The sequence below is a fragment of the Rhizophagus irregularis genome, chromosome 24 (assembly GCF_026210795.1).
Source record: "Rhizophagus irregularis chromosome 24, complete sequence".
Lineage (NCBI taxonomy): Eukaryota > Fungi > Glomeromycota > Glomeromycetes > Glomerales > Glomeraceae > Rhizophagus > Rhizophagus irregularis.
The window spans coordinates 2039828-2063176 of record NC_089452.1 but is presented as its reverse complement, the minus strand read 5'-3'; the positions used below and the strand labels follow the sequence as shown (position 1 = coordinate 2063176).

General features: G+C 27.1%; 5 protein-coding genes across 5 annotated transcripts; all 5 read right to left on the bottom strand.

Annotated features, from left to right (window-relative positions):
- Window positions 1–253: 253 nt before the first annotated feature.
- OCT59_016150 (uncharacterized protein) lies at window positions 254–4072 on the bottom strand (the record flags this gene model as incomplete). Its single annotated transcript, XM_066132279.1, has 9 exons — window positions 254–569; window positions 640–688; window positions 744–890; window positions 956–1204; window positions 1272–1398; window positions 1461–2204; window positions 2265–2684; window positions 2752–2994; window positions 3062–4072. The coding sequence occupies 9 exons, from the start codon at window positions 4070–4072 to the stop codon at window positions 254–256; spliced, it is 3306 nt and encodes a 1101-aa protein (XP_066003278.1).
- A 7080-nt stretch (window positions 4073–11152) lies between these two features.
- On the bottom strand, window positions 11153–11377 carry OCT59_016149 (uncharacterized protein; the record flags this gene model as incomplete). Its single annotated transcript, XM_066132277.1, has 1 exon — window positions 11153–11377. The coding sequence occupies one exon, from the start codon at window positions 11375–11377 to the stop codon at window positions 11153–11155; it is 225 nt and encodes a 74-aa protein (XP_066003277.1).
- Window positions 11378–13808: 2431 nt separating this feature from the next.
- Window positions 13809–14078, bottom strand: OCT59_016148 (uncharacterized protein; the record flags this gene model as incomplete). The annotated part of the gene is made up of 1 exon (XM_066132276.1): window positions 13809–14078. The coding sequence occupies one exon, from the start codon at window positions 14076–14078 to the stop codon at window positions 13809–13811; it is 270 nt and encodes an 89-aa protein (XP_066003276.1).
- An 878-nt stretch (window positions 14079–14956) lies between these two features.
- OCT59_016147 (uncharacterized protein) lies at window positions 14957–16183 on the bottom strand (the record flags this gene model as incomplete). Its single annotated transcript, XM_025326906.1, has 3 exons — window positions 14957–15429; window positions 15516–15853; window positions 15930–16183. 3 exons carry the CDS (start codon window positions 16181–16183, stop codon window positions 14957–14959), a joined length of 1065 nt encoding a protein of 354 aa, XP_025173810.1.
- Window positions 16184–19437: 3254 nt separating this feature from the next.
- OCT59_016146 (uncharacterized protein) lies at window positions 19438–20981 on the bottom strand (the record flags this gene model as incomplete). The annotated part of the gene is made up of 4 exons (XM_025309440.2): window positions 19438–19503; window positions 19876–20225; window positions 20309–20646; window positions 20722–20981. The coding sequence occupies 4 exons, from the start codon at window positions 20979–20981 to the stop codon at window positions 19438–19440; spliced, it is 1014 nt and encodes a 337-aa protein (XP_025173809.2).
- Window positions 20982–23349: the final 2368 nt, after the last annotated feature.

Below are 23349 nucleotides of genomic sequence, written 5' to 3'. Positions count from 1 at the left end.
GAATTTTATGTCGATCATATAATAAAAGATTCCAAATTGTAAAAATTGATCATGTTATGAGTACGACTTAAATGCGTAATACAAAAAAAAAACTCCTTATTATAACGTGACAAATCCTGAATTTTTATTTTATGAATTTAATCGAAACGATTTAAAAAAAATTTTTTGACTTTGCCTTCCCGGAATGTGAGATTCCAGGTATTTTATTGATTATTAAGAATGACGAAAAACGACAATTTTTGCCTCAAACTACTTAAAAACCAGCTATAGCTTGTTCAGATAAGTCCTTTTTGGACTTTGCGGCAAATCTTGCTATCCAATTATTAATAGAAGTTACTTCTGGAATTTCAATGTCTCGTGCTAATTCTCCGTTTTCTTGTTTTTCAACTAGTTTATCTCGCATATTATGCCCATTCATTCTTCTGTTTTTGTGAACATTACCATCCAAGAAGAACCGTTCTAATAAAGCTATAACTTGAGGTGCAATTCTTTTTCCTGAACCCTTTTTACCATATTTTTGATTATGCTTTAGTGCCCAACCACATAGCAAAGGAAATGCACTTACGTTGCTGTTTGATTTACAAATATCAGACTTTTCTTCTTAAGCGATATTGAATATTTTATAATTTTTTATTTTACCTGTCATATGACGTATTGGTTATATTACCTAAGATTCCCCCTTCGTTATCTATAATAGATTCTTGTTATTAGGCGCTTTTATACAATTGACTTTTTAAACTTACCAATTTTTTTGGTTTGCATTTCTTTAGCTATTTCATTTTCTAAAATTTCAATCATTCCTGCACGATTTTCTTTTTCATTTGTCATTATTCCTCGATTTTCAAATTCCTCTTGCAGTTGTTTTACCTTTAGTCGCTTTACACCAATATCTGGTAAATAAATTTGATTTATCAATTATCTGATTTTATTTGTATAATGTAATCAAGACACTTACTTGAACTATGTGGCATTGGTATCTTCCAAGAGGATTTTGATGTCGTGTGCAAGGAAATTTGAGGTTGCGGCATGTGCATTCCAGCTTTCGCCCAATTGGATATTTGATTTGGAGTAAAGGTTTTCCATTCGCCAATGTGAGGTAAGGCTCTCGCTTGTATACACCCATCTAATCCTTCTTCTTCTGGCCACCTCCATTCAAAATAATTCGAAATTCCAGGAATTGTTTTTACTTTATTTTCTTTATTTTCTTTATTATTTCAAATAGTGCGTTAAATTATGCATAAAATCAATTCTCTAACAAAAAAATTATTTACCATTATCTCTATCAGGTTCTAAATGTGCTACACGAATTCCAGCAATATCTTCAATTGCTTCTTGAATATTTTCACCATTCCTTATTTCAAATCCCAATTTAACACGCCTTTTGATTGATTGTGAGATCTATTTAATTCAACAATTAATAAAGTAAGAAAATTTTGAATAAATTTAGAACTTTTATATACCTGTGCATGATGGGAATCGATAGAGGTTTTCGCCTCTCCTGCTTCTAGAAATACCCATTTATTTACTTTTATATCGTACCATTCTTTCCAATAACTCAATATTATCATCAATTCAGAATTGTGATAATGGGGACCATTGTCCGAAATGATGCTTATCCATTCAGGCTTCTTATCAAGAACTTCTATTACCCCATGTAAAGATGAAGCAGTAAACCACGCGTCCTGCTTTGCATCACACGACCAGTGATCAAAAGCTTCAATACGGATTTGGCTGTTACTGGATTTTGTATAAACTAGAACAGAATGCAAAGACCACCCTTTTTTACCATAAAAATCTTGCTTTGTTTCTCTTGCAGTTTGTGGTAAGATTTTCATTTTATAATCTACTAAGAAAATTGCCCCCTTTTCATCTAATTCTAATATTGTTGCATTGAATTGAGAATTCAAGTAAACTTTTCTTGTTTGATGCGATAGGTAGTAGATTAGCTTTTCTTCATATATTTTCAAATCGTCAAGAGAATCCAAGCCAATAATTTTTTTGAGATCATTAAAGAAAGTAAATAACTCTTGACATTCATTACATATTTGAGTATGTAATTTATCACACGTTCCAAAAGCGTATAGCAAGCAATGATTAATGCAAGGATCATGTCTGGTTGTACCATTTTCTGATATTGTGAACTTTTGTTCATATGATTTTTTAAGGTAACGTTGTAAGTTCTCAGCGCGTTGAATGAAATTATTCTAAAATTATTTAGTTAATAAGTTGTTTGTTTTGTATATCAATTATTAATCTAACTTTACCTGAATTTCCATCAAACTAACTTCTTTTTGAATTAGGTTTTTCAAATATCCAAATACTTCGTAACCATAAGTATTACAAATTGCACAAAGTCCTCCCATATCTTCACGATATTGGTAGCGATTTCCTTCCAACTGACAATAAAAGGTCGTTCTTTTTAAACCATTTGGATATGTTTCCTGAAATTTCTCCCAAAGTGCTTTTTTTGTGTTTTTTAGATAAAGAACAGGTAATTGAGTTTTGGCATCTGATTTGTAAGATGACATAATAACGTTTGCTTTGTCTTCAAAAAAAATGCTAAATTGTTCCAGTTTTTCTTGCGATAATTTAGCTACTGTTCTTATAGGTTTCTCAATTTGCTTAGCGCCTGGACCATTTAATCTAGCATATTTGCGAGCATCAAAAATTGTAGTAGGAGCGACCTATATTGGAAATTGATAAGTAAAATTGTAACAAAAAAAAAATAACTGGGTAAATCAATAAACTAACCAGTAAGTTTGTCCTAATTTCTTCATATGAAAAATCATCCGCAATTATTGATAGAATTCTTCTTTTTCCATCAATCCCTTTTTTGTTCACTTTTAAAGATTCGTTAAAACAAGACCAAAATTTATTCACAATAGGATTAGGATTGTCATCTGGGAGAGACATATCAAGAAAATTATTCTCATACAAATAGATAAGAACATGCTTATCATCAATTGGATTTTCAGCTTTAGTCCAAAATTCCTTCTAAAAAATTATTTCGTTATTAATAAAATAAAAAAAAATTTTTTTCCAAAGCAATTACATAACTCACATCCGATTTATCTTTATCAAATGGTGTAATATTAGTACATCCAACGCTACGTAGTAGTGCTTTCCAAGCACGAAATTCTCTTTCTTTAAATTGATATTCTTCTGGATATATATTTTCAAGAGCGCTATATAGTTCTATTATATTGCATTTATACTCTTTCCAGTTAAGTAAAAATTCATACCAAGGGATGCTGGCAGGGGTAAACTTATATAAATGTTGTTTATATAATTGTGTCATCATAATTTCATTGTTCCATTCATTAATTGTACAAGAAGGCGTTCGAAGAATATTCACTAGATTTTGAGTCTTTTCATGATTAATACCAAATAAAGTTTTTCCATCCCAATTTTGTAGCACTTCAATTTTTTTCCAAACTTCTTTCCAGACTTCAACTGGATTTTTTCCGCTATATTTTAATTTAATTCGCTCATCTTGGTATAAAGCCACAGAACAATGTCGCTGATGAATTTGCTGTACAAATAATGTTCGAATTTTTTCTTCACCAACTCTATAAATGAAAGAAGACAAATATCCCGGACCTACATATCCCAAATTCTCCTGATCTGAAACTCCAATCATTCCAATAAATATTTGTAAATTACCGACCATTATTGTAAATGGTTGAAAAGGAATATCATCCAAAATTCGTTTGTTAATTTCCTTATCATTAAAACCACATATTAACGGACCAGAAAATCTTGTTTTTGAACTGAATAATATGTGGTATAAAAAGTTAATCGCACCAGAGGGAGTATCGTAAACAGAACTTGTAATGCCATTTGCTTCACAAATATAACCAGGTTGAAAGGCAGCAACTGAAGTTCCTTTAACTACAGTAATTATAAAGTGAGTTTTATTAAGTGTGACAAGGGTTTTCATTTCTAAGCGTATAGGATATAATATATTGTCACGTGACTTCCACCAGAAACGTCCAAATGCTCCAAAATGTAGTTCTTCATCTAGTTTTCCTACTTTTATCAATGAAACATCATATTTTTTACACTTGTTCATTGTTATAAACGCGGTTTTTAAAGGCTAGTAATTTTAAGAAATGAGAGATTCAGACGCGAAGCAAATTTTCATATAACAATTATCACCGCCGATCATTAATAAATTTATCAAATTTTTTATGTTTCACAGGCGGATCACGAATTAACTAATTTCTTTATACTGCTATTAATAATTTGATTAACCTTATTGGACAGGCTATTCTCAAAGTCTGTAGGGTATTTTAATATTGCAAAGACAACTCCTTCTATTTTTCGTTGTTGATCAATAATTAATTTCTGGGCTTCCCATAATTCTTCAGCCCAGATCTTATTATGAAATTCAACATCAAGATTTTTATGAGTTCCAAGTTTAAGCAAACTCAATTACACTTTTATAGGTCCCAATCCATCTTGGATTATTTATTAGGTGACATTTCTATTGTAATCATACTAACTGGTATTCCTATAAGTGACTTGTAATATTGAAATTGGCTCAAAATCTTTTTCATTTTTCAAAATAATGTAAATTTCATCATCAAATATATTATCTATACTTTTAAATAATCAATATTGATGAGATAGTAAAATATGTTTATTAGATACATTTTCTCTGTTGGGTTTAAAAAATTTTTTTTAAAAGGAGTTGGATGGCTATTTTCTTTACTTAAAAGACAATCTTTAGATTAGTGATTTTCCAGCCAACACTGACAGCATCGACCCAAATACTCTTTTTTAATGTTTGGATAAGTTTTCAACCTTTGCTATTTAATTAGTATAGTATATTCAACTATAAAAATTTCTTAAATTTCTTGTTTCAAAGCTTTTAAATTATTGTTGTGACTTGGCTGTGCAACCCAATCACATTTTTTAATATAAATATTATTATCTCAATAAGAAAAATTTGATCTAATTGAATCTAATCCTAATATACCTATTAATAATCTGTAATTATTAATTCTTTTGTAACTGAGTAGAAAGGTCATATATTCTGAATTGGCAACTCTAAATGAATTTAGTCTTAAGTTTGAATAGCTTATCATTATATAAAAATCAACAAAAATATTTAATTACTGTAGCATAATAAAAAATTGAAAATCAAAATAGTTTGTTCAAGAATTAAGATTCTGGAAATAAATCATAATATGTAAAAAACAATACTAAAGAATGCCTAATACTTGATTTTTTCTATAGTTATGAAAAAAGTACTATATTATTTGTATCTTAATTTGTAAAATATTAAATCTGAACATATTGCTTTCACAAGTCTTCTCAATAATGATGTTCCAATCCTTAATATTTAATTTCTGCTAATCTGTCTGGAAGTAATTCAAAGTTTTTTGTTATATAAGATTTTTCAGTGAAATTTTGTACTTTTCTTTTTCCTGAACAAAACCTGCTATAAATCTGCTATAATGGAAGTCTTCGTCGTGTACTTCACTTGGGAAGTCATAGTTTGATACAACTATATCACGGGAATTTACAGGAGGTGCGTTTGTGTCATTTTGAAGGTGCCTCAGAAGTCAGAAAGCAAATTGTTTATTTAAAGTTAAAAAGTACATATTAAATTATTTAAAGGTAGTATTACTTTTTCATCAAGATTTAGAGTGATTTATTTGTTTGTCTTACTTGTCTTATCAAATTCCAATGACAAATTATTTTAAAAAAATTCTTTAGAACAAATTATTATCAACTTCTTCTGGATAGTAATAATTAGCATCATCTAATTCTATGTTTTTATGTTAACTCTTTCTTGCCAGAGTTTAATAAATATTCATCCTTAATTATCATACTCATGTTGAGCAAATATTGATAGGACCAATAAAATATACTGTATATTCTAGTTTCTTGTATTAAATTATCAATTTCAGTTTGGTACTTTAAAAGATTATTTTACTATTTGCTATCCAAGAAAAGTTATATGAACTATGTAGCAACTAGACCCCAATTTAATTTACTCAATTTCATATAATAATGCCCATCCATTTATTGGAATTATATCAAGAAGAAAATTTATAGTATAGTTAAATTAGAATGTCATCTATGATATCCACAAATGGTATTGAAATCTAAGGTGCACATTCCAAATACTTTAATCATAAACAACCACTTTTCTATATAATAAAGGTAGCACATTGCATTATCTGATATAATTGCCAACATTTTATTTGGACTTTCTCTTTTTGATAATTTTTTCCAATTACTTTAGTTACATAATTACTAGTATGAATATATTCTGTCAAGTTTACAAGTTTATATAAGTATTTCTCTCTTGAAGGGGTTATTATATTGAAGTTTCACATATTTTGTCTTGGAATTCAATTCATTGTCCTTCATATTTGGCAACTTTATTTTGCATTTCTTCCACTTGGTTTTCCATTGCCCAGTATTTGATTCTAGTGCAAGAAAGTCATTTGTTAATAGTATTATATTTTTCAGTTATTTCTGATAGTTTTTTTCTGCATGTATAAAGGATGATAATATATATTGATATATGTAGCAGATGTCCAGCTATTGAATGAATGTAAGCATGAATATGCAATACCTATGGCTAATTACACTAATAGTAACTTACAATCCTTCTAGTAAGTCAAAAGCTGTTATCAGTATATACGCTTGAATTCAACAGGTATATTTCCCCATGGAAAATATGTGCTTACGAAATCTTCCATCTTCATATTAAAATGCTAAATTATATCAAATATTATTGCACCTTTCCAGAGTTCTAATAATGTATTATTAAAAAAAAAATTAATAAAAAAAATGATAAAATAAAATTAAATATTATTTAGTCACTTACTTTTATAAAATAGAAAAAGAAACATTGTTTCAAAAAAATTTACACAGGGAGAAATATATATATATAAGAATGGTAATGTTGCAGATTTTGCATAATTTCTCTTATAATCTCCCTGAAATCCATTATAGCATTATTACTTTATACATCATGTATCTTTAGTTTAAGATGGTATTGTTTCTCAAGTAATAGGTTTGTAAAAGATCACTTGAAAGAGACAGGTTGTTTCTGCTGATTTATTGGCAATAAAATATAGAGAAAATGCTTTTAAGCATTCATATGGTAAATTAAATATATTTATGCTTGAAATATCTAACAATAAATGTTTTGTGTTGTAGGAATTTCAATAGTCTTAAGCCTTAGTAGATGATGGCCTGTTTCATATTCACTTGGGTAGAATAAAACAATAAATGTTTTATAGCTTTTTTAATAATATTCATTTAACTGTAAGTAAACTATCTTGAATATATTTAAATATAGAAATTCAAATTCATAGCATTTCTTTCAATGTTCTCATCCATGTTAACATGATTTTATGAATTTCTATTATCTCATCAATATTTATGGTGTGAAATTTTTCAACAAGTGATACCCATTTATTAAAAGTATACTAGAAAGTAGAGACTGAGATAAAGAGGAGACTGTCATATTCCCAGCATCTTAAGCATCTGCCTATGAATCCACTTTAATATTGGAACAAGGATCTAAATCTGATCATAATAACCATATGAAACTTGTAGTAACTTGTATATAATTACTATGTTTGTGTCATATTGCAACATTCTATCATCTTGGTATATTTTGACAGAATATAGAAGACATTTTGTTGATATATTCTACTCTATTAGATGATGTTAAGTGTTGAATATTTATAAAGCTTTATATATTTTCCATAAATAAATTTTTAAAAATGACAATAAAAAACAATTAGTTTGCAAAGTTTATTCATTGCTGTTATGGTCCCTAACAACAACTCTAACAACTTGTGCATTTCTTGTTGTACTTTGACTTACAAATTGTTGTGTTCTTGACTTAGATGTTTTTGAATAAATTATCACATCATCTAGATATACTAGGACAAATTTTTCTTTGATCCCATAGAACTTTATCCATTGTTTGTTGCATAATCCAAAGGGCATAACTTTAAACTCATAAGTACCAAATTTAGTAAAAATTGTAGTACAAATAGTATTAACCTAAAGAAGGAATTATATCTCTAGCTGTTATGAACTTGTGATAATCTCATGTCTTTTTAGTAAATCAAATCTTGTCTTCCAATCAAGTTTCAATATTTCCCATTTCTATTTAAATTAAAGTTCTTTAACATGTGAAATATTTGTAACAAGTTTTTTTGTATTTTGTTTGATTATTATATTGTCTTACTAACTGACTAAAAAGAATATAACATCAATTATTTACAGTATATCCAAATACTATATTTTATGAAATTATACAAATATTCATTGTGAGATATTCTAATTATGCTTATTAATGCATATACAAATATAATATGTAGGTTCTGTGTTTTCCATGCCGCATTTATTACTGCTGGCATTATCTTTTCGGTTCCCACTAAAATCAGTATCCAGTTCGCCAATTGGGTTAAATGTTGAAACAGCCATCTCTTCTGTTGATTGAGAGAAGTACCATCGGAGGATTGCCGATGTTGATCGTATATAATAGGGCAAGAACATCCCATCCGGTGGCAACTGCATATATAATAATTAATGTATGGTTATTGTCTTTCCATTTTAATGTCTTTCGTCAGCAGTAGATCTGGTTTGTTTTGATATTATGTTAATAATTGATTGATAGGCTTCATTTACATCAATGATTTAAACATGTTTAAATACTTATTCTGTATATTATGATCTTTCTCAATATTGATGTTTTCTTTTTTATTTATGGAATCATATTTTCTAATCTGGTAAGAAATTTTGGAATACTAGTTGATTTGTTAATTTAAGATTGGACGGTCATTAATCAATCATAGAATCATTTAAAACTTATGGCTGTAAATTTAGTGAAATGATATTATAGAATTTTAAAGTAAGTTGTTATTATAAAGGCATTTATTTTTTAAATTTAATGATTAGAATCAGAGTAGTCTTTTTTTAAGCAATGAAAAAAATTTCAGGTAACTGTAATAAAAATTAGTGTACTCTTTTTTTTGAGGTACCAAGTGAGACCTTATTTATAGCAAGTATGGATTTTGTAATTACATAATCGGCTGTACTGCATTTGAGGCTTATGAAGGCTTTTGTAGTGTTTAGAAGTAACCCGAGTAGTCTTTACATGTGATAATACATTTATTTCATTATTCGAAAATAAAAATTAATAAATATTAATATTAGTAAAAACAAGTATTTATTTTCATATTATAATAATAAATATATTGTCAGAAAGAGGCTGTAATTCGGATAAATTGAAGCTTAGTATTTGTTTTAATTAAGCAAACAAATATATGAGGCTAAGACTGATGGGGCTGATGCAAGGTTAGTCATTAACCATTAATTGTGGCACAATAATATAATTTATCAAATTTTGTGAAAATTTGATCCTGTATAAAGGGTTAATTAAATTTTTTTATTATCTAATTGGATAATTTTTTTTTTTACTCTGACGTGTTCGTAATTTAACTTTTTTATTGGAAATCAGAAATCAGAAAGAGATTTTTTAATTGACATTTATAAATGATTTTCAATTCCGCAAATATTGCTTTTTCAAGAAAACAATAAATAACTTGTATTGCATATTTAAAAAAAATATTTTAGTTATAATACTCTCAGAACTAATAATGGCAAGAATTTCTTAATATACGCATTACAAGTGAGCTAAGCTTTGGTTTAGACTATTTAACAAAGTATTTTAAAGGCTTGAAAAGAAGATCAATGTACGTAATAAGTCACAATATTGGTAACAGAAAAATCATTTTCTAATGCTTTATAATACGAGTGTATTTATTATGATCATCCGATTTTTATGCTTAAAACGTTTTTTTACTTCGTTATCTATATAATTAAAAAAATTCGATGTCATGTTTAAGCTATCCTCTGTATAATAATTGTGTATATGAAAAAATATGAAAACTCGTGCCATAATATAAAACTATTAGATAATTGTTAGGATTGATTAGCACTTTGAAGTCTTTGTCACTATTTTTACATTTATAAATTGTTAATAAATTAAAATATACATTATTAAATTGAGTAACATCAAACAATGGTGTTTTATTGATTAATATTGTAAATAATATTATCAATATTAATATATAAATCAAAATATTTTTTAACAATAATATTATATAATCCAAGTTCCATTGCTTCATATTTCAAATTAATACCAATTCATAATAATTATTGAATGTAATAGCCAAATATTTAACCCTTTTCTTCTTCATAATATATTCCTTTGTATAAAATAAGATACCTTCATGGTATAAATCATACGTCACATCACTAATCAGAAATTTCTTAACAAGGTATTTTGAAAATCTATCAAGAACATTTTAAAATCATCTGTACTAAATAAAAGATCTAAATGTAAATATTTTAATTTAGAAGGAAGAACTTGTCCTAAATTTTGTAATATGATTTTACTTAAATATTGACAATTAGGATCAAAATCATTCAAACCATTAGTAATATAATTAATAGTTTGTCCAATATTTTCAATTAACAGATAAACATTAAAATTATCAATATTCAATTTTCTAAATAATCACCACATTTTTGTAATAGTTGTAATGATACTACATGTAATATTTCATCCATAAACAGAGATCTCAATTTAAAAGGTTTAATAATCTTAATAATTTGTTGAACAAAATCAGAATTTAAAGAATGACAATGAAGGATATGAATGGATTCTAAAACATTCAATTGATAAAATACTACAAAAAATTTTATTTTTTTCTCTTATTTATCATTTTATTTATCTTCATGATTTTATTCTTTTATTCCTACTTGCTACTTTTTTTAAAAAAAATAATTTCTTTGTTCATATAAAAAATGTTTTTTTTTTGACTTAGTTGCCCCCTTTAACCTTTATCATAAGATAAAATAGCTTTTTCATTTTCCTAACTTCATCACCCTCCTTTTTTTTTAAAAAAAAAATTGATTTTATTTCTTTATTTCTTGCTATTTTACTTTTATATAAATTTTAGTTTTTTTATTCCCTTTATTACTTTAAAAAAATTAGGATAGTTCAGTTTCTTTTTTTTGTAGATTGATTCTAGATTTTTTTTGCTTTTGTAGATACTAGTTTCATTTTTTTTGTAATAAATCAGTTTAAGACTTTTTTTTCTTTTTATAAATCAGTTCTTTTGTAAGTTATTTCCTTTTCGTGAGTTGTTTTTTTCTTCATGGGTTGATTTCTTTCTTTGTGAGTTGATTTCTTTCTTTGTGGGTTGATTCCTTTCTTTATGGGTTGATTTCTTTCTTTCTTTCTTTGTGGGTTGGTTTCTTTCTTTGTGGGTTGATTTCTTTCTTCATGAGTTGGTTTCTTTCTTCGTGAGTTGGTTTCTTTCTTCATAGTTGGTTTCTTTCTTCATGAGTGATTCCTTTCTTCGTGGGAGATTATTTCACGTGACATACTATACTTTTTTGGTTGTATTACTCCATGTGACACCGCATACAAGTCGCAATAGTGTATATGTTACAGTTGTTACACACTACACCATGATAGACTATTAATGGTCAAGACAAGTGGGATGGTTATTGATACAGAAGAAACTATTTTCATGTGAAGTCCTTTTTATGTCGACAACTATGTTTATATTGTATATATTTTGGATTCTACAAAAAGTGATGAGTTCAAATTACAATAGTTACAAATTGCCTGAAAGTGGACATCATAATGAAAAATTTTCCATCCTTTTTATCTGAATCAACTTTGAATTGGGTAGTGTAACATTCCTATAGTTACAATTTAGCTGACTCATTGTGATTTACTGTAGTATACTCAAAATAAAACATCCTGATAAATGATAGATTATGCAGATTATTGTGAATAACAAATTTGGCCATATTGTTCGATAAAATGTTGTACGCCGAGAATAGCCACTAGTATGTCTCATTTATCTGCATGTTTACTAACTCGTATTACTTGTCCATTGAATCAACGTGTGTAGGTTCAAACATGAAGAGATAGTATAGATATGAAAATCATTGTGATAATGAAAACTGAAAAGGCTCCAAAAAAATATAACCAACACATTATTAAATAAGAACAAATCAAAAAAAATAATGTAACCGCATGTTTTGCAATCGCAAAGAAAAGTTTGATGCATACTAAAGTTTTACAAACGAAATCACTGCTCCATGCGAAGCAGTCGGGACTTGGTATCCTGTGCCATATTTTCTTTCAGCGGTCACACCTGCTGAAGTTTTTCTGGTCTTCGGCTATGCCACATTTTTCTCAGGTGAAATGATAATCTCGATCACGTCTCTTGATAATGCAATAACAGACTTTGGTTAAATTGTTTCCCTTTGGTATCACTACTCAAAGAACGTTTGATTTTCATAAATACTTTGAAGTTATTTTATTTAGGAAATTATGGTGGTATGTGTTTGTTGCAAGATGTCATTCTTAATTTTTTTTTAAGACCTTCATTCCGATTCAGTCATTTTTTTGAGTGGATAACACAATAACATCTCTCTGATTAATGTTACAAAAAATATATGTTTAGGGTATTCGTGAAATGCCTTGCTTGGCAATGTGACACATTAATTCGTAATGTACTGTTGCATTTTCGTTTATCTAATAGTAGCAACTTGACTACGAATCATGTAACAACATAATGATGATGTAATGATGATGGTAACGAAGAGAAAGAGATTGGTTGGAGCTTTCTGAAGTGATAACGATGGTGTCAGTAAACCATAGTTCAAAAGAACGGTCCAAAGAATCGCACATGTAAGTAAAAGTAAATAATTTCTTTATACGTCTTTTATTCAGATAACTTATTGCCAGCAATTCCACCAGAATTTCTTTCAGATAATTCAATATATACTTACTGGTCTATTTGCGTGGTACTTTCTTGTTGGAGGCCTCTCTTTGTAATCAACTTTTTTTGAAGATTAATTTCACGGTTTATTTTCTGTCATGAAAGGGAACTGGTAATTTGTACTACTAAAAAATATACAATGTTAGTTCTGATGAAAGATGTTGCTTACTTTTTTCAATAAAAAAATTCTGACATTCTTCATAACTTGTATCATTAACTCGCAAATTCTCAGATAATTGGGTCGTAGATTACTTTGCCTTAATACTAAGACGATGTATGTCTATCGCCTTATTAAATAACTTCTGACTTTATTTTTTTTGTGTTGATCTGAGCTTATACTATACTAAATTACCTGAAGGGTGTTAAAAACATAAGTTGTAGTGATATCGTAAGACTGAAAAATCGAAGGATGGTACAAGTATTTCGGAAAAACACTGCCAAATAATTGGATTATACTTTTCCTGATCGCTGTCATCAATTACTATGTCCCCTGTTTCACCTGCAATCAATCACGTATGAAGGCACTCGAGCACACTGCACTGGTCAAAAACCAATATATCGGGTAGCAAATATGTATCAGATATGTATCCGATATGTGTAGTATTAATGCAGAAAATCGGGTACCCGATATATGTAAGATATATGTAAATATATATATCATATACATGTCATTGTTGATACGGCTCGTCCATTATTGTTGTACTATCATAGATATTATTGTTGGAATTGGTCATTGAAGATCCAAAGAATTTGACCGAACAGAACTTTAACAGGTTCTAGAAGTTTGTCTTTGCTAAGTTTTTTATCTGTAATCGGCAGATTTCTAGTTGTAAGATTACTTATTTTAACGTCTATAGGTTCCTCTATGCAGTCGGTTTCGATTACTTTAATGATAAACCATTCCAATGCAGTAGTTACTATCTCATATAATTCGGTGGAAATATGTTCATTGGAATTTCATAATCTCGAATTACGTTGAATAGCAGAATGCAGTTGAACTGTATTCTGCGATATATCCTGCTCAATATTGTCTTTTTTCGCTTCAGTAATTACTATAATTTTATCGCTCATCAAGACAGCAGCCCAATTGACTGAACCTCTGCCAAACGAGTCGACTATTTCATATTCAACTTTTATTTCCCATTGAAACAGTAGACAACTCAGTGCAACATTCGTTGGGTAGCTTCGCTCGCAGTGGGGATGTATGGTAAAGTAACTTGCCGCCATAATAACTTATATTAGTCATATACAACATAGTCTATGCTTTGTTGACACTGAGATACGTCACATCTTTGACCTTGAAATTCTTCTAGTGCTCCAGTTAGAGACATTAAGCTTGAACGCATCCCGAAGCAGTTGAATGTCGAAAGCTCCAGTGTGAAAAAGTTTGTTGCAGCTTTTCGACAAACAATTCAACACTTGTCCAGTAATATGAAGACCATGCCACTTTTATTAAATCATTGTTATCGGATATTTTAAATGATGTATGAATTTTCTTATTATACCCACCACGGTAAATACTAATATATTCATTTTTTGTGTCATAACGGAAATGAGCACAAATTAGACTCTTCAACAAACCTAACGTAAGTTCTTCTCACCTAGTGACTATCCACTGTTTTGACCATCTGGAATAATCTAAAAATTTCACGAGTTAACGCATTTAATGGCCAATCTATTTTGTACATTGTGTACTCTTAGTCTTAGTCTTAGATTGTTACAATTGAAGATACCATCGGACAATGATTAACTTAATGGAAAAAAACTGAATTTTTCCTTATCTAGAATATAACCCTGTTTATTATCTTGACCCTTAAAATGGGTTCCGAAAAACATTTTTACCAAGCTATAACAGCAATTTTTGTGATCTCGATTTATTGATGACATTTTATATATTCTAAATGAATTATAGCAAAGGATATTAATTTAGATTAACGGAAAAAGGATCATATTATATTATTATGGAAAGAAACAATATTTATTAAATTATTTAATAAGCATTTAAAATAAAGTATTACATAAATGGATTATATTAATGTCTAAATAATAATACATACAATATAATTATATTTTCTATACTGATTATCAGTTACTCCTCAATAAATTTATGCAATGTTTTTAATAAATTTTTTGAATCTTTGATACTTAAACTTGAAAAAAAGTCCTGTAGATGATAAATGCTCTAATTGACGTAAAGATTGTGGAGGTCTACATTCTCTACATTCACAAACTTCCTTAATTTCTGTTTCTTTTTTAGCAAAAATTCTATGAATATTATCATAAATATGTTTTTCATCAAGTTCTTTCATAAAATTATTAACGATTGGATTCCATTCCTTTTCATCATAATCACCATCTTCTATCATTATATTTTTTATATTTTCCGCACCCCATTTGATGATTCCATTATTACTTTTACCTATTTTAAATGTATCATTCTCATTATCACCCCATTCTCCTGTCGGAACATCTCTTTTTTCATGATTTATAACTGGAAAATTATTTGTTTCCTTTATATATTGTTCTATCTTTAATGAAATTATTGGTTCAATATTTCTTTTTTGTAAATTCTTTATAACTGAAAAAAAAAGTGAATTAAAAAATGGTTAACATTATACCATATTATAACGTAAAATTAATAAAATTATTTATGAGAATACTTACACCGAGAAAATACTTTCTTTGTATATTCATTTTTAATATCAAATTTAACATCTTTTTCCATAAATTCGACATAACCACCAATTTTACATACTCTACATATTTCGTTAATAACAACCTTCCAATCTTTAATAGTATATGAAAAATTCACTAGTCTACAAAATACGTAATCAAAAGTATTATCTTCATAAGGTAAGCCATTTTTAATTATATTTGCTTGAAGAAATTCGACATTTAAAGGTTTCGTGTGAATAGGGTATGTTGGTACAATATCCACGCCTGTAAATCTAGATTTTGGATATAGTGACGCCATTTCTAATATCCACATTGCAGGACCGCAACTATTTAATACAAAAGGATTATTAAAAAATTTGCAAATTATTTACAAAATTAAATTTAATATATAAATATTCTTACCCAACATCAAGTACTTTTGTACCTTCCGTCTTTAATAATTCATTTACGGGAGCAGAAAAATGATTCTTCCAAACATTGTAATAAATAATATGTTGTTGTTGTATTCTATCGAATTCATCATCGTCAACAGGAATTACACTGGATGGATTGATGTATTTACGATTTCCTTTATGATAAAATGAATTAAAATCTGGTGGTGGTAATGGAACGCAATCATGTGGTTTATAAATTATATTTTTCCTTGAAATACACATTATGAATTAAATTATAATATATAAATTAAGTCTATAAAATTTAAATATTGAGAAAAAAGAATTGTTTTTTTTTTCCTAAACCAACGACAAAAAAAAAATCCGACATTTTTATAACTTTTCTTATTCTTTTATTAGATTATCCTAATGATTCAAAAAGCTGCCAACGTTTTTATGCATTCAATTTGAATGAAAAATGAATGAGAATGTTTGGATATTTTTTTCTTTCAAAAATGATCGACATCAAAGCAAATTTTCCATATATAGAATAATTCAGCATATGGAAACTTTCTAAGGAGTAATGTATGGAATGTACGGAATTTATTTGTAATACAGAAAAGAATCACTTCATTGAGACATTGAAGATAGGCTGATCCGGAGTAACACATTTCAAAAAATTACTGCTATTGTGAAACGTGTGAAACACATTGTATGTTACAATATTTATTCAATGTACATAAATGTATATTTAAAAAATTTAGGGTCTAGAAATTTCTGAAACCATGACTTTGTCATACTTATTCTTTAAATAAATAAATAAATTAAAATGTAAAATTCTATGTATCATTAAAATAATAAAATAAGAAATTAACGGATACATTTTTGAAAGTTTGTTTTGACTTTTTTGACAATGTAAACGATGAACTCCTTCAATAATTGAGTTTCTTTTTATTTCCGTAAAAAAAAATTCCATAAAAAAAAAAAATCAAATGACCTTATCTTTTACGTTACGAGAATCTAAAAATAATTTTGTGTTCGTAACGTGAAAATGTGAAGTTAAAAAAAGAAATTCATTAAATAATAAATTAATTCATTTTAATTTATTTTTATATATATTTTTAATGAAGTATGATTTATTTTTAGTTATCATTTCATTTTTTTTTTTCAAAGACTGATAAATTAAATAATCTTTTAATGATATCTATACGCAAAAAAATACGTAAAATTTTCGAGATCGCGAAATACTTTGGATAATTTCATAAAATTTCATAAATCATAAGTCCTTAAAATATAAAGTTTCTCGTTGATTTTTTTGCATAAATAATTGATAACGTCGTTATAAATTAAATTTCTTCACTTTTTTTTTCCTATATTATATTCAAGAAAATAATAGCGAAGCGTGACGTCATTTTACGTCTTAAGATGATTTACATTGAAATAACGTATGACCTTTAATATAAGGAAATTAAACAAACAACGGTTTAACAAATAACAAACATATTTAGAAATTAATAAAGAAAATTATTTGTAATGTTCATTATGATAATCAATAAAATCACTATAAATTTAAGCTTTTGTAGGCTTTGAGAGGCTTTGATAGATTATGAATTATGATAAGCTAATTTTTTTAACGGATGTAACATTTCGGTACCAAGCCATTTAATTGATTTTGACTTTGACTTTCAAAAAGAACGTTAAAAAATGTCATTATTTCGAATATTGAATACGAATTATTATTTTTTTCTATTAAATTTCCATATCGTTATTATTCTTTAAATAATTTGCTCTCTTAAATTTTCTATTTTACTTCATAATTTCCTTCTACTAAATCCTTGAATATTTATGTTGAAGGAAATAGTACTGAAAGAATTTCATGCCATTCGCCCATTCAATTTCTTTAAATGCAAGATCAAATTAATTTTTGTTCTGGGCTGAAAAAGGGAAGGAAATTTATTAGTTATTTCCCTAAAAAGATTTATTAATTAGATTTTATGGTATTAAAGCTGTAAATTTCTATCACAAAGTCTACCCTTCATAAAAGTATAAAATTTTTGATGATCGGATGATGTTTAATGATGACATATCCATTCGATAGCGAAATTTATAACGAATAAATCCTAATTTAAAATTACAAAAATATCCATTGGAGGTTCGTAGTCAATATTTCCTTTTTATTAATAAGTAGAATAAGTAGGACGCAATGAAAAAAAAATTAATTGAAAAAATAAATTTTAAATAGAAATAAATATTAAATTTTTAAAAATATGAAAACAATGAAGATAATGATCATTTATTATACGCTAAATACTAGTTAGAAATCAATTACATAAAGTAAATAAAAGTAAATAGTACTACCTACTTAATATAACTCGCCCAGCTAGGATAGAATATTGACGCTTCCTATTTAATGCATGATCTGTCGGTAGATGTATATTCTATGCGAGAACTACTTCCATCTTTGCGAAGAACCTCGCAGTTTAAGAATGGTACTGCATTTTATCTGAAAATGTTTTTGTACTCTGAATAATTTGCAAGTATTTCTGCGCCTCTGTATCAAAGGATATCTTTAAAATATATCAAGTTTTAAAGCATTAATTCCCTAAAATCTATAAAATTTTCCTGGGTAATTCTATAAAATTACGAACAATGATTCCACACCAAAATTGATTAACAGTTTATGACTTTCCATCATTTTTTGATTTTTTTTTAAATATTAAAAATAACGATGAAAACGTTCACACCTTTTTTTTTGTCGAAAATACAAACTTTTGTGCGATCGTGTAACAAGTTGATATTAGACAATTTTAAGTAATTTTGGATTGTGATTGGGATCCACGGCCCGAACTTTAATCCGAGCATTAACTAAATTAAGGAATTATCAGCATATCATGAGACATAATCTAGAACACCAGGATCATCTGACCATCTAAACAATAATCATTCATAAGGGCATATTAAACTGCAAAAAAATCGTTATGGACAATAAATGTCTCTTTTAGGAAATTTGGTTCTTTTCTTGTAAAGTACAAAAAAATTATAATAGAATATTGGTTTCGTTATTACTATTATTATTTTACGCCCAAATTAAAAAAAAAATCTATCGTGAATGAATAAACAACTTAATTTAATTAGAAATATTTTAATTAAATGTAAAAGAGAATTAATTTAATTCTTTTAGTGTATGCAATGCAATCATATGTTATTTATCTTTTTTTTCGGCATTAAAGATATAAAAAAAAAATATTTTTTTTTTACTTCAAGCTTTCAAGGCTGATTCTTTTTTAAGTTCGTCCTGTAAAGTATGTGATCAAACTATCGGGAATTATCCGTCTTAAATTTTGTCGATCATATAATAAATTCACGAAACTTTAAAAAAATACGGAGATGAAATGAAATGACCTTTCAAAGCCGAAGATTAGAAATCAAAACTTAAATTCATAAATCAGCAAATCAAAACAATTCAACATTACGACATAATCATCATCTACTGTAGATCAGATCAAACTTAATCTTATACAAAAACCTAATCAGGTGCGTTAATAGGCTTGTTTCATATCCAGTTGTTGAGCTTTTTCGTTAATACTGTAATTATTGGTAGCAGCCTAAAAACCAAAATAATGTTGTTATTCCAATTTAATGTAGTAGCCAATCAATTTAAGTTTCAACCGATCAAAAAATGCGACCTGTCGAAAAAATGAACAGGTTTAATGACGTTCAAAATTAACATATCCCCAAGTCAAACAAGTCAAAAACGTTAAAAGAATTCAAAACGCATACATATATAATTAGTTGTGGCACAGTAAAAAAACAAAAAATGTTCATATAAATTTTTATTTTTGGTATTTAACATTTTCATCATTAAATATAAGTTATAATAATTGTCCTTAATTATATTTTTTGATGAATTTTTTTGGTTTTTTGAAACAAGAAAATAAAGATCGTAGTAAAGAGAAATTAAATTTACGCTTACAAACTTCTTCCTTACTTTCTGTTTCTTTTTTAGCAAAAATTCTATGAATATTATCATAAATATGATGTTCATCAAGTTCTCTCATAAATTCATCAACGGTTAAATCCCATTCCTTTTCATCGTAATCACATTCTTCTATCATTATATTTTTTATATTTTCCGCACCCCATCTTATAATTTCATTATTACTTTTACCTATTTTATACGTATCATACTCATTATCACCCCATTCTCCTGTCGGAACATCTCTTTTTTCATGATGTATGACCGGAAAATTATTTGTTTCCCGGATATATTGTTCAATTTTTGGTGAAATTATTGGTTCAATACTTTTTCTCCGTAAATTTCTTACAACTGTAAAAATTAAAAGTGAGTTAAACATTATAACATTATAATATTTTATAAACGTACGTAAAATTATTTATGAGAATACTTACACCGAGATAATTCTTTCTTCGTAAAATCATTTTTAATATCAAATTTAACATCTTTTTCCATAAATTCAATATAACCACCAATTTTACATACTCTACATATTTCGCTAATAACAAATTTCCAATCTTTAATAGTATAAGAAAACCCCTTAAATCTGGAAAATACGTAATCAAATGTATTATCATCATAAGGTAAACCATGTTTAACTATATTTACTTGAAGAAATTCGACATTGAGGGGTTTTATTTCAACAGGATATATAGGTGCAACGTCTATGCCTGTAAATTTAGATTTTGGATATAGTGACGCCATTTCTAATGTCCACATTGCAGGACCGCAACTATTTGATACAAAAGGATTATTAAAAAATTTGCAAATTATTTTTTACAAATTAAATTTAATATAATATTCTTACCCAACATCAAGTACTTTTGTACCTTCCGTCTTTAATAATTCACGTATAGGAGAAGAAAAATGATTCTTCCAAACATGATAATAAATATTATGTTGATGTTGTATTCTATCAAATTCACTATCGTCAACAGGTAATAAATGATTTACTCCGGAAATATATTTACGACCTCTTCTATAATGAAATATATCAAAATTCGGTGGTGGTAAAGGAACATAATCATGCGGTTTATAAATTTTTTCTGGTTTTAAATGTCTGTACATAATGGTTTTAAAAATCTGTTAAAATAATTTTTTTGTTATAATTTTTTTAAATTAATCCGATAGATTCATTAAAAATTTTTTTTTCTTTTTTTTTCCAAACCAACGATAAAAACCCTCACTTATATTTTGAATAGCTAAAAAAAAAAAAACCTTTTTGGATTCAAAATTAAATGTAAATTAGCTATTATTATATAAATAATTACATAAATTTATTTATAGTACGACATAAAAAAAAAATAAATAAAATAAACTAAACAATTAATAACGTTTTCTTTATTTAAATAATAAAAGAATAAAAAAATTATTAAAATGAAAAAAAGTCCGTTATATTCTTAATAGAATCCTTTTTTTTTTTTTTTTTTTGTATTACAAAAAAAGTATCCATACATTTGTTCCATTTATTTTTAAATGGCTGAAGATTTTTAAAGAATTACACGTATTTCCAATATTTGCAAATATTATACTTGTTAAGGTTATGATCTATGTATTTAAAGTTATGTTTTATTGTATTACAAGAGTTATGCATAAAAAAAATGATATTCAAAGGTTGTACAAAATCATTTTTTTGCGGATATATTGGATATATTCCGGTGATATAAAAAAAAATTTTTTTTTTTTTATCGCGGTTTTTCCGTAATGTAAAATTTAATGGAAAATCCATGATAAATCCATGAAATCATTTCAATTGGAATATCAGCATCCAATACATCGTTGTGTTTTATTGTATCTATTTCTTATTGTTTGATTGGTATATTTGTTTCACAATATAATGGTAATGTATTTCTCATAAGAAGTTTCCTTTAAAAAGGTATAATAGATTTTTATAGATTCTTATTTTTTTTTTATTTTTTTTTATTAAAAAAATTCTTACCTTCTTTCATCATAATAAATAACTTTACGGAATAATTATTGAGCCTTAAAAAAAAAATTATACGTATTTCATGTATTCGGTTAATTTTACTCTTTTTTTTTTTTGAAATATGGTAACATATTATTATTAGGAAACATTGATCGATAATCAAAATACATATCACAGTGCGAACTTAATTTACTACGTGATCTTGACGTACAAATATTGTAATTCGAACGATCTACCAAATCAAATAATGAGAATCATAACCCAATTAGCTCATGCAGTAAACCAAATATATGTTTCTATACAAAAATATTCAAAATCTCATATTATGATTAAATAATATGCTGTTGTATTTTTTTTTTAGCAGAAACCCAAAATTTTTATGACGTTGAAATTCAAGAATTCTCACATGGCTCATATATCAAATGGAAATTAAAATATTTTTTAGAATGAATTCACAATTTATTAAATCAATGCAAAATAACTAAATAACTACATACATGTCATTATGTTTGATTTCGCATTTAGTTTTAGAATTATTATGGAAAGAAATTATTATTAATGTATTGTTCTATGAACAAAGAAGAAAAAGAAATTTTGTAAGTTTAAATTATGGGCTTTATGATAATGGGAACTTTACCAGGGTCAGTTAAATTAGTTCAATACAAGATTTTATCGGATTCTGCGTCATTGTATGACTACTGTTTGGAACTTACAATAAATTTGCTATAGAATTATGAAATACATACGTTACATTTCAGAAAATCTCTGGCATACCCGTCAGCATAATATCACTTACCAAATAATGTTAGATTGTTGAAAATAATCTTCAGAAGACACTAATCCAAAGAAGCTATTTTTCTAGCAAATAGAACGACGAATTAAAGCTGCGCCTAGAGATCGACGTAGTGATATTTAGTCATACCTCAATAAGATCATCATAACCCAAGAATTTACATTAAAAATACAAATTTTTTGTATATTTCTCTACATGAAATTTTAGAGTATATGTAATTTTCATGGCGCACAACTTTGTGAATGTCAGTTAGATTAACTAATAAATAAGGTTGTTTAATTAGAACGATCTTTTTTTTGCCAACGATCAAGGTGCTTTGATATATATAAGTCTTGATATTGATGAAACAAGCTTAACTTTTGAAAAAAAAAAGTTGTAAAATGTAAAGAGCAACTTTAATGTAATTCAATATTAATAAAAAATATATATACAGTACAATTTAGAAAGATCCCTAACAATTAACAACATTATAAAGAAAAAACACATCGCTAATTTCTACAATATTTGTTGACGAATTTATCGATTCATTTGTAATGGAAACATTGCCAGTTCGCTCAAGTGCCTGTTTAACCACCCATTCTACAATAAATTCATCAGGTAATATATCCGCAAAAGACCAGGAAGTCTATCTAGCAAATTATTTAAATCTCCAAGTGAAGTTTTCGTATATCCATGACAACATATTTCTTTAACGCATTAGGCATTACTCTGAAAAA